The sequence below is a fragment of the Polyodon spathula genome, chromosome 23 (genome assembly GCF_017654505.1).
Source record: "Polyodon spathula isolate WHYD16114869_AA chromosome 23, ASM1765450v1, whole genome shotgun sequence".
NCBI classification, from domain to species: Eukaryota; Metazoa; Chordata; class Actinopteri; order Acipenseriformes; family Polyodontidae; genus Polyodon; species Polyodon spathula.
The window spans coordinates 543,539-560,135 of NC_054556.1; the positions used below are offsets into that span (position 1 = coordinate 543,539).

Sequence of the window (16,597 nt, forward strand, 5' to 3'; positions counted from 1 at the left end):
CTCATTAAACATCTTTCACTGTGTGTGAGGGGACTGCTTTCATACTCATTAAACATCTTTCACTGTGTGTGACTCATTAAACATCTTTCACTGGTGTGACTGGACTGCTTTCATACTCATTAAACATCTTTCACTGTGTGAGGGGACTGCTTTCATACTCATTAAACATCTTTCACTGTGTGTGACTGGACTGCTTTCATACTCATTAAACATCTTTCACTGTGTGTGAGGGGACTGCTTTCATACTCATTAAACATCTTTCACTGTGTGTGAGGGGACTGCTTTCATACTCATTAAACATCTTTCACTGTGTGTGATACTCATTAAACATCTTTCACTGGGGACTGCTTTCATACTCATTAAACATCTTTCACTGTGTGAGGGGACTGCTTTCATACTCATTAAACATCTTTCACTGTGTGTGAGGGGACTGCTTTCATACTCATTAAACATCTTTCACTGTGTGTGAGGGGACTGCTTTCATACTCATTAAACATCTTTCACTGTGTGAGGGGGCTGCTTTCATACTCATTAAACATCTTTCACTGTGTGTGAGGGGACTGCTTTCATACTCATTAAACATCTTTCACTGTGTGTGCTTTCAGGGGGGGACTGCTTTCATACTCATTAAACATCTTTCACTGTGTGTGAGGGGACTGCTTTCATACTCATTAAACATCTTTCACTGTGTGTGAGGGGACTGCTTTCATACTCATTAAACATCTTTCACTGTGTGTGAGGGGACTGCTTTCATACTCATTAAACATCTTTCACTGTGTGAGGGGACTGCTTTCATACACATTAAACATCTTTCACTGGTGACTGCTTTCATACTCATTAAACATCTTTCACTGTGTGTGAGGGGACTGCTTTCATACTCATTAAACATCTTTCACTGTGTGTGACACTGCTTTCATACTCATTAAACTCTTTCATGTAATTAAACATCCCCCTCTCTCATCCTGTTTGCCAGGTCAGGGGCAGGTTACCGTGGGAACGGTGAGCCGTCTGCAGCTGCTGGAATCCCGCAGCAATGCTGCCAGGGTAACGTGGGTCGGGATTCAGGGAGCGACGGCCTATCGGATTGTGTGGAGGCGCGCAGACGGTATCCAGCCTCTCTCCTCGCTCTCCATGTGAAAATGTCATGTTACAAAATCAATTGATTCGGTTTGATGGATTCACTTGTCCTCTGGCACTGTGTTGTCTTCCCCAGGCGGTCCGGAACTCAGTCGCTTGGTGTCCAGCGACGTCTCATCCTTCGATCTCGAGGGTCTGGACGCGGGTGTGAGCTACACAGTGGGAGTGACCGCTCTGATCCGCCAACATGAGGGGTCGCCCGTCACCATCAGTGTCACCACACGTAAGACATGTCATTGACTGCATAAAGACTTCTCATCACAACACACCCAGGACATCTCATACTACCTCATAGACTGCATAGAGACCTCATCACAACACACCCAGGACATCTCATACTACCTCATACTGCATAGAGACTTCTCATCACAACACACCCAGGACATCTCATACTACCTCATAGACTGCATAGAGACTTCTCATCACAACACACCCAGGACATCTCATACTACCTCATAGACTGCATAGAGACCTCATCACAACACACCCAGGACATCTCATACTACCTCATAGACTGCATAGAGACTTCTCATCACAACACACCCAGGACATCTCATACTACCTCATAGACTGCATAGAGACTTCTCATCACAACACACCCAGGACATCTCATACTACCTCATAGACTGCATTAGCAGTTGTGTGGTGTGAGGAGTTCTGTCAGTAACACAGAGCCCCTCTCGTTTCAGCCCCCGAGACCCCGCTGGTAGGCAGGGTGGGGAACGTGCGTGTGACTGTCAGTGACACAGGGCCCCTCTCGTTTCAGCCCCCAGGATCTCACACTACCTCATAGACTGCATAGAGACTCACAACACACCCAGGACATCTCACACTACCTCATAGACTGCATAGAGACCCCATCACAACACACCCAGGACGCTGGTAGGCAGGGTGGGGAACGTGCGTGTGACTTTCAGTGACTCAGGGCCCCTCTCGTTTCAGCCCCCGAGACCCCGCAGATAGGCAGGGTGGGGAACGTGCGTGTGACTGTCAGTGACTCAGGGCCCCTCTCGTTTCAGCCCCCGAGACCCCGCTGATAGGCAGGGTGGGGAACGTGCGTGTGACTGTCAGTGACTCAGGGCCCCTCTCGTTTCAGCCCCCGAGACCCCGCAGATAGGCAGGGTGGGGAACGTGCGTGTGATCGAGTCCTCGGCACAGCGGATACGCATCGCGTGGAGCTCCGTTTCCGGGGTGACGGGATATCGCATCTACTGGAGGTCATCGCAAGGTAAGAACCGCGACCATTGTCCTTCTGGTGACGGGCCCTTCATCCACAACTGAAAACACTCCATCACAGAGAAGGTGAAAAGGTCAAACTTATTGAAACAGACAATCATTTCGGCGTGTGTGCGTTCATCAGCCCAGTGCTCATTGAAACGTGAGTCTCCACGACTGCTTTTCAGAGCATGCGAGTGGGTGTTTCTGGAGTTTATACAGTGTTGATTTGAGTCCCTGCTTCTGATTGGCAGGCGGTCCGGAGATGAGCCGTCTGATTGGTGCGAACGTGAACTCGTTCGACGTGGACAGCCTGCAGCCGGGCGATCGCTACGTGATCAGGATCGTGGCCGTGTCGGGGAGCACAGAGGGGGACCCCGTGACTGTCACCGCCACCACCAGTACGGCACCTCGGGGGTTAATTTAGAACTGCACAGAGGAGGGGAACCAGCAGGGGGAGACAGATTGCACCTGATTCACGAAGCACTGTCTGCAGAACTACCCTACACTCAAGGGAACATAGCTAGACAATTGAAATGTGTTGGGCTACATTTGTTGGCTTGTGTTTAGTCTGTGTTTGGTTTGTTATTGGTCTGTGTTTGGGTTGTTACTGGTTTGTGGAGGGTGTGCTTGTGGATGTGGTGTGTTTGTGTTGTGTTTGTGGTGTGTTTGTGGAGGGTGTGTTTGTGGGTGTGGTGTGTTTGTGTTGTGTTTGTGAGTGGTGTGTTTGTGGGTGTGGTGTGTTTGTGTTGTGTTTGTGGGTGTGGTGTGTTTGTGGTGTGTTTGTGGTGTGTTTGTGGGTGTGGTGTGTTTGTGTGTGGTGTGTTTGTGGTTTGTGTGGTGTGTTTGTGTTGTGTGGTGTGTTTGTGTGTGTGTGGTGTGTTTGTGGTGTGGTGTGTGGGTGTGGTGTGTTTGTGTGTGTTTGTGGTGTGTTGTGTGGGTGTGGTGTGTTTGTGTTGTGTGTGGGTGTGTGTGTTTGTGTTGTGTTTGTGGGTGTGGTGTGTGTGGTGTGTTTGTGGGTGTGGTGAGTTTTGTGGAGGGTGTGTGTGTGTGGTGTGTTTGTGGGTGTGGTGTGTTTGTGGGTGATCTGTTTTGTGGTTGGTCTGTGTTTTATTTTTTTTTACACTGCTCTCCTGTGCAGCTCCTCTGCAGGCAGTGACGGGGCTGCGTGTGACCGAGGTGTCCAAGAACACAGCGAAGGTGGAGTGGAACCTGCTGCCCGGAGCCACCTCCTACATCCTGAGCTGGAGGCTGCCCCAGGGTGAGTCTAAAGGACAGAGAACACTGCATATAGAGCATAGCATGCTGAACACACCCTGCACCCTGCACCCTGCACCCTACACAGTTCGCCCTCCACATGCACCCTGCACCCTGCAGACAGCACCCTCCACATGCACCCTGCACCCTGCACACTGCACCCTCCACACGCACCCTACATCCTGCACACTGCACCCTCCACACTTTAAACACCTTTCTGAAAAGTTTCATTGAACTATGCTTGAGGATGAAGAATACCAGTTTAGGACTGACTGACTTCTGTCTGTCCCCCTCAGACCGGGAGGACCTCCAGAGGATCACTCTGTCCAGCTCCTCCGGTTCCTATCTGGTGACGGGTCTGCGTCTGGCCCAGGAGTACAGCTTCACACTGCAGCCCGTGTTCGGGAGCGAGGCGGGGCCCGAGAGCTCCACAGACGAGAGGACCGGTGAGGGACGGGCAGACAGACACACCTCAGTGTAAATCAAGCCCCCTGATTCCACTGCACAGTAATGAGGAGGCCTGAAGGAACGATTCAATTGAAATGAAAGATGCTTTTTTTTTAAATTGACACCTGTTGAGTATTTTCCTTTTATAAGCTAATGTGTCCTGTTGACTGTGTTTCTCTGACGGTATTACAAGCAGGGTCAGCTGTACATACTAGCCTATTAAACATCACATGTTCATTAAAAGAACACAATCCATAGTGGAAGTCGTTATCTGTTGCACTTTTGTCTGTTGGTGTCTACCGTGCACGAAGCGACACTAATGCGTAAACCAGCCCAGTCTTCACGAATGCTTTCTACCCATATGAATGATTGAAAAGACCTTGTCACCTCCCCTCTCCCTCCCGCCCCCCTCAGTGTGTCGTGCAGCCCGCGCTGACATCGTGTTCCTGGTCCACGGTTCGAGAGCGAGCGGTGACGTGGCTGAGGCGGTCCGTAGCTTCCTGTACAATGTGGTGGCCTCGTTCCCTCAGCTGGGTCCCGAGGCTGTGCAGGTGAGAGGGGAGGGGGTCGCAGCGCTGTGCTGTAAAATCAGATCTTCTCAGCTCTCATCAGTCACGTGCAGTACGCGGAGAGCACAGCGATTGGGTTTAATAAACAAACTCAAGATCAAAGCTTAAAAGGACATCAAATCATTATCTGATGCTGCAGTCTCTTCTGACGCTGAGCCTGCAGATTCCTCACAAACTCCTCATACACATGGGCAATTATTGAAAGCAAGTTCAAAAGGGATGAATAGCCATGCAGGATCTCCCAGGCTCTGTTCACACTGCCTTGCATTTTTCTTCTCTATCTCCCTCTCCCTCTTGCGCTCCCTCTCTCTCCCTCTCTTTCTCCTGCGTTTTTCCACCAGGTGGCAGTGGTGCTGTACAGTTTCAGGGGTCAGAGTCGGGCCTGGATCCGCCTCAATCGTCATAGCGATCTCAGAACCCTGCTCCAGGAGATCCAAGCCATCCCATTCGACCAGCCCAGCGGCAACTACATAGGTAACACTGCATACACGTTCATAATAGATACACAACCAGCTAGCCCTCTGAAATGTCTTTATAATACACAGCGCTAGACCCTGATATTGATGAGACACAGCCCTCTGAAATGTCTTTATAATATACAGCACTAGACCCTGATATTGATGAGATCCAGCCCTCTGAAATGTCTTTATAATACACAGCACTAGACCCTGATATTGATGAGACACAGCCCTCTGAAATGTCTTTATAATATACAGCACTAGACCCTGATATTGATGAGATCCAGCCCTCTGAAATGTCTTTATAATATACAGCACTAGACCCTGATATTGATGAGACACAGCCCTCTGAAATGTCTTTATAATATACAGCACTAGACCCTGATATTGATGAGACACAGCCCTCTGAAATGTCTTTATAATACACAGCACTAGACCCTGATATTGATGAGACACAGCCCTCTGAAATGTCTTTATAATATACAGCACTAGACCCTGATATTGATGAGACACAGCCCTCTGAAATGTCTTTATAATACACAGCACTAGACCCTGATATTGATGAGACACAGCCCTCTGAAATGTCTTTATAATACACAGCACTAGACCCTGATATTGATGAGACACAGCCCTCTGAAATGTCTTTATAATACACAGCACTAGACCCTGATATTGATGAGACACAGCCCTCTGAAATGTCTTTATAATACACAGCACTAGACCCTGATATTGATGAGACACAGCCCTCTGAAATGTCTTTATAATATACAGCACTAGACCCTGATATTGATGAGACACAGCCCTCTGAAATGTCTTTGTAATATACAGACCCTGATATTGATGCTATGATTTAAGGTGAGTTATGCTGATTTCATATTTATATAATCTGTGGTTGTGCATTATTACAGTTTGCTACACCCGTTTACTGCGGGACACTTCTATAAGAGAGCGCCGCTCGGCGCTGTCTGGTCATGACTCCATGTTTCTCAGCCTTGCTCCTCTGTCTCTCTGGCTCTCCCTGCAGGCGAGGCAGTGCAGTTCACTCAGGAGTACATCCTCCAGGCCTCCGGGGGGCGCCGGTCGGGGGTCCCGGGGATCATCGTCATCCTGTCCGACGGTAAATCTGCAGATGACATCATCGCGCCCTGCAGGGCGGCCAAGGCAGCAGGTGAGTCATGTGACTGAAGCACGCTGGTGCAGCAAGGAATCTGTTTGAGTCTGGGAGCGAAATCTGTAGAACTCAAAACACTCTGTGAATCTGTAAAGCAGGAGAGACTGCTTCTATTTCACTTCTCAAAGGAGCAAAGGCGCTCTTCAGTCCTGTTTGTCTGCCACAGCGGCACGTAGCATAGGCTAGATATCTTTATGTCATTCAGCGCTGGCGCCACCTAGTGTACAGCTAGTGAGCCAAAGAGTCAACAGATCTCTAGATGAGCTGTGTGCAGTGTAGCTGATCCAGCCTTGTTCCCGTGGCAGGGCTGCGGGTGCTGGCAGTGGGGATGGGCGAGGCTGACCAGGAGGAGCTGCGGAGGGCCGTGACGGACAGCAGACCCGGAAACATCCTGTTCACTCAGGACATCGACGAGCTGAACAAGAGCGAGGCCGACCTGGCTGAGCTGCTCTGCAGACTGGCCACCGGGGGGCAGACACAGGTCAGTGTGCAGCATCGGAGCGATAGAGAGAGAGAGTGCAGAGCTAGGATCTACCCAGGGGCACAGACACAGGACAGTGTGCAGCATCAGTTTAATCCTGGTCTCTGGTTCTCTCTTGCAGTTTGATGGTTCTCTCTTGCAGTTTGATCTGGGTCCCTAGTTCTCTCTTTTGCTCCTGTCGCACAGGACAGTGAGGATTGCATCTGATCTTTCTCGTTGTGTTTGTGTTTCAGATTCCCGACCCTGTTGGGTGCACAGTGCAGTGTCCCAGGGTGAGTGTGAGATGAGAAGAAGTCTTTCTCAATGTCTTCTCTGTCTAAAGGACTTTTGATTTGCATTCTTTTATCACTGATGTTGACTCCACCCGCCCCCCAAGTGCTATTCAAATAGCCACTATCTGAAACTTCAACACTGAAGAAGCTGAGATCATTTTAGTTATTGAAAGAAACGTTTGAAAATTCAACATCTTATACCGGGTACAGCAGCAGAGCGCCCCCTGTCTGTCGCAGTGTGTCACAGATTGTCCTTTATTTTTCCTCTTGTACAGGGTGAGAAGGGGGAGGCAGGAGAGAAGGTAGGAAGGCTTTTGTTTTGTTTTCAATATAAATATTCAGCTCCTCGAGGCTCAGTTGCACCTCTGTGATGCCCCGTTGGAGTTTGACCTGCATCGTATCCATCTCTTCTGTCTGTTCAGGGTCGGAAAGGTGCAGACGGACTGCCAGGACTGAAGGGAGAGCCTGTGAGTGTCTTGTTAATGTCTTGATTGTGACGGTTTGAGTGCACTCCAATGTTTCTCTTGATCGTGACTGTTTGAGTGCACGCCAGTGTTTCTCTTGATCATGACTGTTTGAGTGCACTCCAGTGTTTCTCTTGATCATGACTGTTTGAGTGCACTCCTGTGCTGTGCGTTTGCCCCCCTGCAGGGTCGGGACGGAGCGCCGGGAAGAGACGGGACCCCGGGACCAGCGGGAAACCCCGGGCCGCCGGGCCGCAACGCAGAGAATGGAATCGGCCTGCGAGGCGAGAAGGGGGAGCAGGTGAGTGGGGTCTTCCTGTCCATAACGTTGAAGGATGTTTCAGCTTTGTAAAAGACTGTGTTGTTAAAACCAGCGTTGTGCTTCAAACAAATAATGAGTTACAACATCAGGCAATGCAATTAACCTGCAAGTAACACCAATGAATTCCATGTCCTGTGTTTCTGATGGTGTGACTGGCAGCATGGCACAGCACGGCTCAACTCTCTCCTCCTGTACAGGGTTTCCCAGGGGTGAATGGGATTCCGGGATCACCGGGGCGACCAGGGAACTCAGGACCCCCGGGCCTGCCTGTGAGTGCAGAGATCATTTATAAGTTAATTTTTGATTTTTGTGATTCATTTATCAGTTATTTAACAGAAATCAGTTAGTAAAGCTGTGCTATACAAAAAAGTTGTGTTGAGAGGTCTAGCATCTAATAACTTTCCCACAGTCAGTGCTGCTGGGTGAATGGCTCTGCTCCAGACCCACAGTCAGTGCTGCTGCGTGAATGGCTCTGCTCCAGACCCACAGTCAGTGCTGCTGGGTGAATGGCTCTGCTCCAGACCCACAGTCAGTGCTGCTGGGTGAATGGCTCTGCTCCAGACCCACAGTCAGTGCTGCTGGGTGAATGGCTCTGCTCCAGACCCACAGTCAGTGCTGCTGGGTGAATCGCTCTGCTCCAGACCCACAGTCAGTGCTGCTGGGTGAATCGCTCTGCTCCAGACCCACAGTCAGTGCTGCTGGGTGAATCGCTCTGCTCCAGACCCACAGTCAGTGCTGCTGGGTGAATCGCTCTGCTCCAGACCCACAGTCAGTGCTGCTGGGTGAATGGCTCTGCTCCAGACCCACAGTCAGTGCTGCTGGGTGAATGGCTCTGCTCCAGACCCACAGTCAGTGCTGCTGGGTGAATGGCTCTGCTCCAGACCCACAGTCAGTGCTGCTGGGTGAATGGCTCTGCTCCAGACCCACAGTCAGTGCTGCTGGGTGAATCGCTCTGCTCCAGACCCACAGTCAGTGCTGCTGGGTGAATGGCTCTGCTCCAGACCCACAGTCAGTGCTGCTGGGTGAATGGCTCTGCTCCAGACCCACAGTCAGTGCTGCTGGGTGAATGGCTCTGCTCCAGACCCACAGTCAGTGCTGCTGGGTGAATCGCTCTGCTCCAGACCCACAGTCAGTGCTGATGGGTGAATCCTCTGCTCCAGACCCACAGTCAGTGCTGCTGGGTGAATCGCTCTGCTCCAGACCCACAGTCAGTGCTGCTGGGTGAATGGCTCTGCTCCAGACCCACAGTCAGTGCTGCTGGGTGAATGGCTCTGCTCCAGACCCACAGTCAGTGCTGCTGGGTGAATCGCTCTGCTCCAGACCCACAGTCAGTGCTGCTGGGTGAATGGCTCTGCTCCAGACCCACAGTCAGTGCTGCTGGGTGAATGGCTCTGCTCCAGACCCACAGTCAGTGCTGCTGGGTGAATGGCTCTGCTCCAGACCCACAGTCAGTGCTGCTGGGTGAATGGCTCTGCTCCAGACCCACAGTCAGTGCTGCTGGGTGAATCGCTCTGCTCCAGACCCACAGTCAGTGCTGCTGGGTGAATGGCTCTGCTCCAGACCCACAGTCAGTGCTGCTGGGTGAATGGCTCTGCTCCAGACTCACAGTCAGTGCTGCTGGGTGAATCGCTCTGCTCCAGACCCACAGTCAGTGCTGCTGGGTGAATGGCTCTGCTCCAGACCCACAGTCGGTGCTGCTGGGTGAATGGCTCTGCTCCAGACCCACAGTCAGTGCTGCTGGGTGAATGGCTCTGCTCCAGACCCACAGTCAGTGCTGCTGGGTGAATGGCTCTGCTCCAGACCCACAGTCAGTGCTGCTGGGTGAATGGCTCTGCTCCAGACCCACAGTCAGTGCTGCTGGGTGAATGGCTCTGCTCCAGACCCACAGTCAGTGCTGCTGGGTGAATGGCTCTGCTCCAGATCCACAGTCAGTGCTGCTGGGTGAATTGCTCTGGTCCAGACCCTTCTTATAGCAGACCCTACGGAGGTTGATCTAAGGAAAGTGATTCTCCAATATCACAGCCCTTGCATACAGGCTTTCTTTCCCATTCATGGTACTATGTGTTTAAACAATCTATCCGTGATGTTCGTGTGCTGTGGCTCATTCTCTCATGACAAAGGATAACTGTGTAACTGTAACCTATATTCATGCATTCTTATTTCTGGACTAACTCTGGTGCCCCTTGAAGGTTCATAGTGTGTTTCCTCTCTATCTCCCGTGCTGTAGCTATCCCTGCTGTACTAACCTTGATCCCTCTCTCATCTCTCAGGGTAGCCAAGGATTGCCTGGAGTTCGTGGAGAACCAGTGAGTGAGGCCTGCTCTGTATCCAATACAACACAACCCATACTGAACCACACAGTGTGGGAGCTACAAGCTCTGTACACAGTGTAATACAACACAACCCATACTGAACCACACAGTCTGAGAACAACAAGCTCTATACACAGTGTAATACAACACAACCCATACTGAACCACACAGTGTGGGAACTACAAGCTCTATACACAGTGTAATACAACACAACCCATACTGAACCACACAGTGTGGGAACTACAAGCTCTATACACAGTGTAATACAACACAACCCATACTGAACCACACAGTGTGGGAACTACAAGCTCTGTACACAGTGTAATACAACACAACCCATACTGAACCACACAGTGTGGGAACTACAAGCTCTATACACAGTGTAATACAACACAACCCATACTGAACCACACAGTGTGGGAACTACAAGCTCTATACACAGTGTAATACAACACAACCCATACTGAACCACACAGTGTGGGAACTACAAGCTCTATACACAGTGTAATACAACACAACCCATACTGAACCACACAGTGTGGGAACTACAAGCTCTATACACAGTGTAATACAACACAACCCATACTGAACCACACAGTCTGAGAACAACAAGCTCTATACACAGTGTAATACAACACAACCCATACTGAACCACACAGTGTGGGAACTACAAGCTCTATACACAGTGTAATACAACACAACCCATACTGAACCACACAGTGTGGGAACTACAAGCTCTATACACAGTGTAATACAACACAACCCATACTGAACCACACAGTGTGGGAACTACAAGCTCTATACACAGTGTAATACAACACAACCCATACTGAACCACACAGTGTGGGAACTACAAGCTCTATACACAGTGTAATACAACACAACCCATACTGAACCACACAGTGTGGGAACTACAAGCTCTATACACAGTGTAATACAACACAACCCATACTGAACCACACAGTCTGGGAACTACAAGCTCTATACACAGTGTAATACAACACAACCCATACTGAACCACACAGTGTGGGAACTACAAGCTCTATACACAGTGTAATACAACACAACCCATACTGAACCACACAGTGTGGGAACTACAAGCTCTATACACAGTGTAATACAACACAACCCATACTGAACCACACAGTGTGGGAACTACAAGCTCTATACACAGTGTAATACAACACAACCCATACTGAACCACACAGTGTGGGAACTACAAGCTCTATACACAGTGTAATACAACACAACCCATACTGAACCACACAGTGTGGGAACTACAAGCTCTATACACAGTGTAATACAACACAACCCATACTGAACCACACAGTGTGGGAACTACAAGCTCTATACACAGTGTAATACAACACAACCCATACTGAACCACACAGTGTGGGAACTACAAGCTCTATACACAGTGTAATACAACACAACCCATACTGAACCACACAGTCTGAGAACAACAAGCTCTATACACAGTGTAATACAACACAACCCATACTGAACCACACAGTGTGGGAACTACAAGCTCTATACACAGTGTAATACAACACAACCCATACTGAACCACACAGTGTGGGAACTACAAGCTCTATACACAGTGTAATACAACACAACCCATACTGAACCACACAGTCTGAGAACTACAAGCTCTATACACAGTGTAATACAACACAACCCATACTGAACCACACAGTGTGGGAACTACAAGCTCTATACACAGTGTAATACAACACAACCCATACTGAACCACACAGTGTGGGAACTACAAGCTCTATACACAGTGTAATACAACACAACCCATACTGAACCACACAGTGTGGGAGCTACAAGCTCTGTACACAGTGTAATACAACACAACCCATACTGAACCACACAGTGTGGGAACTACAAGCTCTATACACAGTGTAATACAACACAACCCATACTGAACCACACAGTGTGGGAACTACAAGCTCTATACACAGTGTAATACAACACAACCCATACTGAACCACACAGTGTGGGAACTACAAGCTCTATACACAGTGTAATACAACACAACCCATACTGAACCACACAGTGTGGGAACTACAAGCTCTATACACAGTGTAATACAACACAACCCATACTGAACCACACAGTGTGGGAACTACAAGCTCTATACACAGTGTAATACAACACAACCCATACTGAACCACACAGTGTGGGAACTACAAGCTCTATACACAGTGTAATACAACACAACCCATACTGAACCACACAGTGTGGGAACTACAAGCTCTATACACAGTGTAATACAACACAACCCATACTGAACCACACAGTGTGGGAACTACAAGCTCTATACACAGTGTAATACAACACAACCCATACTGAACCACACAGTGTGGGAACTACAAGCTCTATACACAGTGTAATACAACACAACCCATACTGAACCACACAGTGTGGGAACTACAAGCTCTATACACAGTGTAATACAACACAACCCATACTGAACCACACAGTGTGGGAACTACAAGCTCTATACACAGTGTAATACAACACAACCCATACTGAACCACACAGTGTGGGAACTACAAGCTCTATACACAGTGTAATACAACACAACCCATACTGAACCACACAGTGTGGGAACTACAAGCTCTATACACAGTGTAATACAACACAACCCATACTGGTTCACATGTCTTCTCTCTTGTCCCTGTTAGGGGGAGTCTGGCATCTCTGGTCCTGTCGGCCCGAAAGGAGACAAAGGAGAGCGGGTAAGAGCTCAGCGAGATCCTGGTTCTGAAACGGGCCTGGCAGTAGATCTGATTCAGTTCTGAAAAAATGTGTCCACTTACATTCTGAACAGTTTTTCACCCTTTTCTGACTCGTTTTTTTCTCCCCTCTCTCTCTCTCTCTCTCTCTCTCTCTCTCTCTCTCTCTCTCTGTCTCTCTTTGTCTCTGCCTCTTTCTCTCTCTCTCTTTCTGTCTCTTGCTCTCTCTCATCCTCTCTCCTTGTTTTCCAGGGTGAGCCGGGTGCAGTGGTCGGAGGAGCGTTCCCAGGAAGGAAAGGGGAGCCGGGAGTTCCTGGATTACCGGTGAGTTGCTGATAAGTGCTGCAGTGCTTGTTCCCCTGATCTGATGTGATCCAGTGCAGTCTGCTGTGATCCGATGTGATCCAATGTGATCTGAAGCAATCTGGTGCAGCCTGGTGGGATCAAATGAGATCCAGTGTGATCCGATGAGATGTGTCACAGATTAACCCTGGTGCTGCTCATCCTGCCTGCAGTTCAGGAAGCTGTTCTCTGTGTTTCAGGGTACCCACGGGACTCCGGGTGTCGACGGTGCGAAAGGGAATGCAGGCCTCCCAGGACCCCCCGGACTGGCAGGCCGACCTGGAATACCTGGGACCCCCGGACTCAGCATCAAGGTGCCCCTGAACAGCGTTTATTTATACCTTGGATCATGATTGTGTTGCACATGCGCAGGTTCAGCTGTGCATATCCTCTGATTTCTTTAACCCACTCTTCTCTTGCAGGGTGACAAGGGCCAGCCCGGTGAGCGAGTAAGTGCAGTCTATTTACGTTACGGTTAGCATGCTTCAGTTATCGTTAAACTGTTTTATCTCTCATTCAATGATTAGAAAGACCTTTTCTTCTGTAGTTATGTATTCTTATTTGTTTTTATAAAACGTACCCGGTATAAACAGAAATGCAGAAGTGTTTAATTCAGAGGGTCCTTCCTGAGTGTTGCGCCCCTCCTCTGTGTGGCTCAGCTGACCGCAGGCTGCCCTCACGTTTCGTGTTCGCTGTGTCTCTGCAGGGTCTGCCGGGCGTGGGGAGTGGAGTGGCAGTGAAGGGGGATCGGGGGGATCCTGTGAGTACCACCCTCGATTTATTCAAGCAGGAGGAGAGCAGCTCCGGGTGCATTCCTTTGACTCCAGCGGCAGAGCTCCCTGCCTCTAGCAGAGTGTTCAGAGGAGAGGGGGGGTTAGGGGTCTGATCGGTTTGGGGAGGCAGTGGAGTGAGGGAGAAAGAGTCTACCCACAGTGTTGCATAATTACCCAGCATCCACAGTGCAATTGACTTTTGGTTGAGCAGATATGAGATTGTAATGACCTGAAATGGGATAATGCAGACTGTTCCCCTTGATGTTCTCAGCGGTTAGGAAGTGTGGGTATCTGAAGGTAACACATGTCTCTGAATCTTGTCGTAGGGAGCTCCGGGTTTAGAGGGCAGTCCAGGACCCAGGGGACCTCAAGGCCAGCCTGGGACCAAAGGAGACAAGGTAAAAGACTGACTGACTAACCCACTGCTGCAGTAAATATTGCACAGTGTCTAGTCTGTGTTGCACAGTGTCTAGTCTGTGTTGCACAGTGTCTAGTCTGTGCTGCACAGTGTCCAGTCTGTGCTGCACAGTGTCTAGTCTGTGCTGCACAGTGTCCAGTCTGTGCTGCACAGTGTCCAGTCTGTGCTGCACAGTATCTGTCCTGTGTTGCATGGTGATATAACTGTACTGCACAGTGTCTAGTCTGTATTGCACAGTGTCTAGTCTGTATTGCACAGTATCTGTCCTGTGTTGCATGGTAATATAACTGTATTGCACAGTGTCCAGTCTGTATTGCACAGTATCTGTCCTGTGTTGCATGGTAGTATAACTGTACTGCACAGTGTCTAGTCTGTACTGCACAGTGTCTAGTCTGTATTGCACAGTGTCTAGTCTGTATTGCACAGTATCTGCCCTGTGTTGCATGGTAGTATAACTGTATTGCACAGTGTCTAGTCTGTGTTGCACAGTATCTGTCCTGTGTTGCATGGTAGTATAACTGTATTGCACAGTGTCTAGTCTGTATTGCACAGTATCTGTCCTGTGTGGCATGGTAATATAACTGTATTGCACAGTGTCTAGTCTGTGTTGCACAGTATCTGTCCTGTGTTGCATGGTAGTATAACTGTATTGCACAGTGTCTAGTCTGTATTGCACAGTGTCTAGTATGTATTGCACAGTGTCTAGTCTGTATTGCACAGTATCTGTCCTGTGTTGCATGGTAATATAACTGTATTGCACAGTGTCTAGTCTCTGTTGAGAAGAAATGAGACGGCATTGTGTGTTTCAGGGGGAGGCTGGAGAGGGACTCCCTGGCCCGGCAGGACGAGTGGGGGATCCAGGAGATCGGGTAAGGGACCCAGGCTGCTTTGATTGATTTAGTTTGATTTATTTATATGTGTATGTGTATGTATCTACTTAGTTATTAACACAGACATTTTTAATTAAAAGAGTGGAAAAGCAACATGGTGCAACAATCTATAATCTAGTTGTTTTTTAAAACTCTGGTCATTGTGTGCAGCACTGTGGTTCGTTGTGAGTTAACATTCTTTTAATTATCTTCTTCTATTTGGGATGAAGAGATTTTCAAATGTAAATTATTTGTTGAGAAAGCTTATGAACACTCCAGAAATCACCTGGCTGTCTCAAAAGAGATGCACGTCACTTTTCGCTGTTGGAAATGAAGAGTCTTGATGTTGTGAGATACTTGACTTCACGTCAGCGATGCTGCAGGTGTGATGGACTCTGTGTTTGAGTCTTGATGTTTGAGAATCCAGACACACTGTGTTGTGAGATGCTTGACATCAGCGATGCTGCAGGATTGATGGACTCTGTGTTTGAGTCTTGATGTTTGAGAATCCAGACACACTGTGTTGTGAGATGCTTGACATCAGCGATGCTGCAGGATTGATGGGCTCTGTGTTTGAGTCTTGATGTTTGAGAATCCAGACACACTGTGTTGTGAGATGCTTGACATCAGCGATGCTGCAGGATGTGATGGGCTCTGTGTTTGAGTCTTGATGTTTGAGAATCCAGACACATTGTGTTGTGAGATGCTTGACATCAGCGATGCTGCAGGTGTGATGGGCTCTGTGTTTGAGTCTTGATGTTTGAGAATCCAGACACATTGTGTTGTGAGATGCTTGACATCAGCGATGCTGCAGGTGTGATGGGCTCTGTGTTTGAGTCTTGATGTTTGAGAATCCAGACACATTGTGTTGTGAGATGCTTGACATCAGCGATGCTGCAGGATTGATGGGCTCTGTGTTTGAGTCTTGATGTTTGAGAATCCAGACACACTGTGTTGTGAGATGCTTGACATCAGCGATGCTGCAGGATTGATGGACTCTGTGTTTGAGTCTTGATGTTTGAGAATCCAGACACATTGTGTTGTGAGATGCTTGACATCAGCGATGCTGCAGGTGTGATGGGCTCTGTGTTTGAGTCTTGATGTTTGAGAATCCAGACACACTGTGTTGTGAGATGCTTGACATCAGCGATGCTGTAGGTGTGATGGGCTCTGTGTTTGTTTTCTCTCCTAGGGGCTGAGGGGACTGCCAGGCGAGATTGGCAGCAAAGTGAGTCTCCATGACTGTGTCACACATCTCTACACTGCACAGCAATGTGAGGGTGGAAAGGCTTGTCTTAACTGCAGCCCCACCATTGACAGTCTCTTTATGCATCCGAGTGTCTCAC

The 16,597-nt window shown here is 48.9% G+C and overlaps 1 protein-coding gene across 1 annotated transcript in view; it reads left to right on the forward strand.

The window, feature by feature from the left end:
* Positions 1 to 16,597, forward strand: part of LOC121298350 (collagen alpha-1(VII) chain-like) — a 75,355-nt gene that overhangs the window by 32,792 nt on the left and 25,966 nt on the right. Inside the window, exons 24-47 of the mRNA XM_041225453.1 lie at positions 974 to 1,105; positions 1,214 to 1,360; positions 2,234 to 2,365; positions 2,607 to 2,753; positions 3,494 to 3,613; positions 3,906 to 4,055; positions 4,471 to 4,607; positions 4,967 to 5,099; positions 6,108 to 6,251; positions 6,560 to 6,735; positions 6,969 to 7,007; positions 7,283 to 7,309; positions 7,430 to 7,474; positions 7,659 to 7,772; positions 7,991 to 8,062; positions 10,064 to 10,099; positions 12,799 to 12,852; positions 13,102 to 13,173; positions 13,392 to 13,505; positions 13,614 to 13,640; positions 13,898 to 13,951; positions 14,291 to 14,362; positions 15,192 to 15,251; positions 16,444 to 16,479. Of these exons, the coding sequence (XP_041081387.1) occupies positions 974 to 1,105; positions 1,214 to 1,360; positions 2,234 to 2,365; positions 2,607 to 2,753; positions 3,494 to 3,613; positions 3,906 to 4,055; positions 4,471 to 4,607; positions 4,967 to 5,099; positions 6,108 to 6,251; positions 6,560 to 6,735; positions 6,969 to 7,007; positions 7,283 to 7,309; positions 7,430 to 7,474; positions 7,659 to 7,772; positions 7,991 to 8,062; positions 10,064 to 10,099; positions 12,799 to 12,852; positions 13,102 to 13,173; positions 13,392 to 13,505; positions 13,614 to 13,640; positions 13,898 to 13,951; positions 14,291 to 14,362; positions 15,192 to 15,251; positions 16,444 to 16,479 (2,240 nt within the window). The remainder of the gene's footprint in view (positions 1 to 973; positions 1,106 to 1,213; positions 1,361 to 2,233; positions 2,366 to 2,606; positions 2,754 to 3,493; positions 3,614 to 3,905; positions 4,056 to 4,470; positions 4,608 to 4,966; positions 5,100 to 6,107; positions 6,252 to 6,559; positions 6,736 to 6,968; positions 7,008 to 7,282; positions 7,310 to 7,429; positions 7,475 to 7,658; positions 7,773 to 7,990; positions 8,063 to 10,063; positions 10,100 to 12,798; positions 12,853 to 13,101; positions 13,174 to 13,391; positions 13,506 to 13,613; positions 13,641 to 13,897; positions 13,952 to 14,290; positions 14,363 to 15,191; positions 15,252 to 16,443; positions 16,480 to 16,597) is intronic.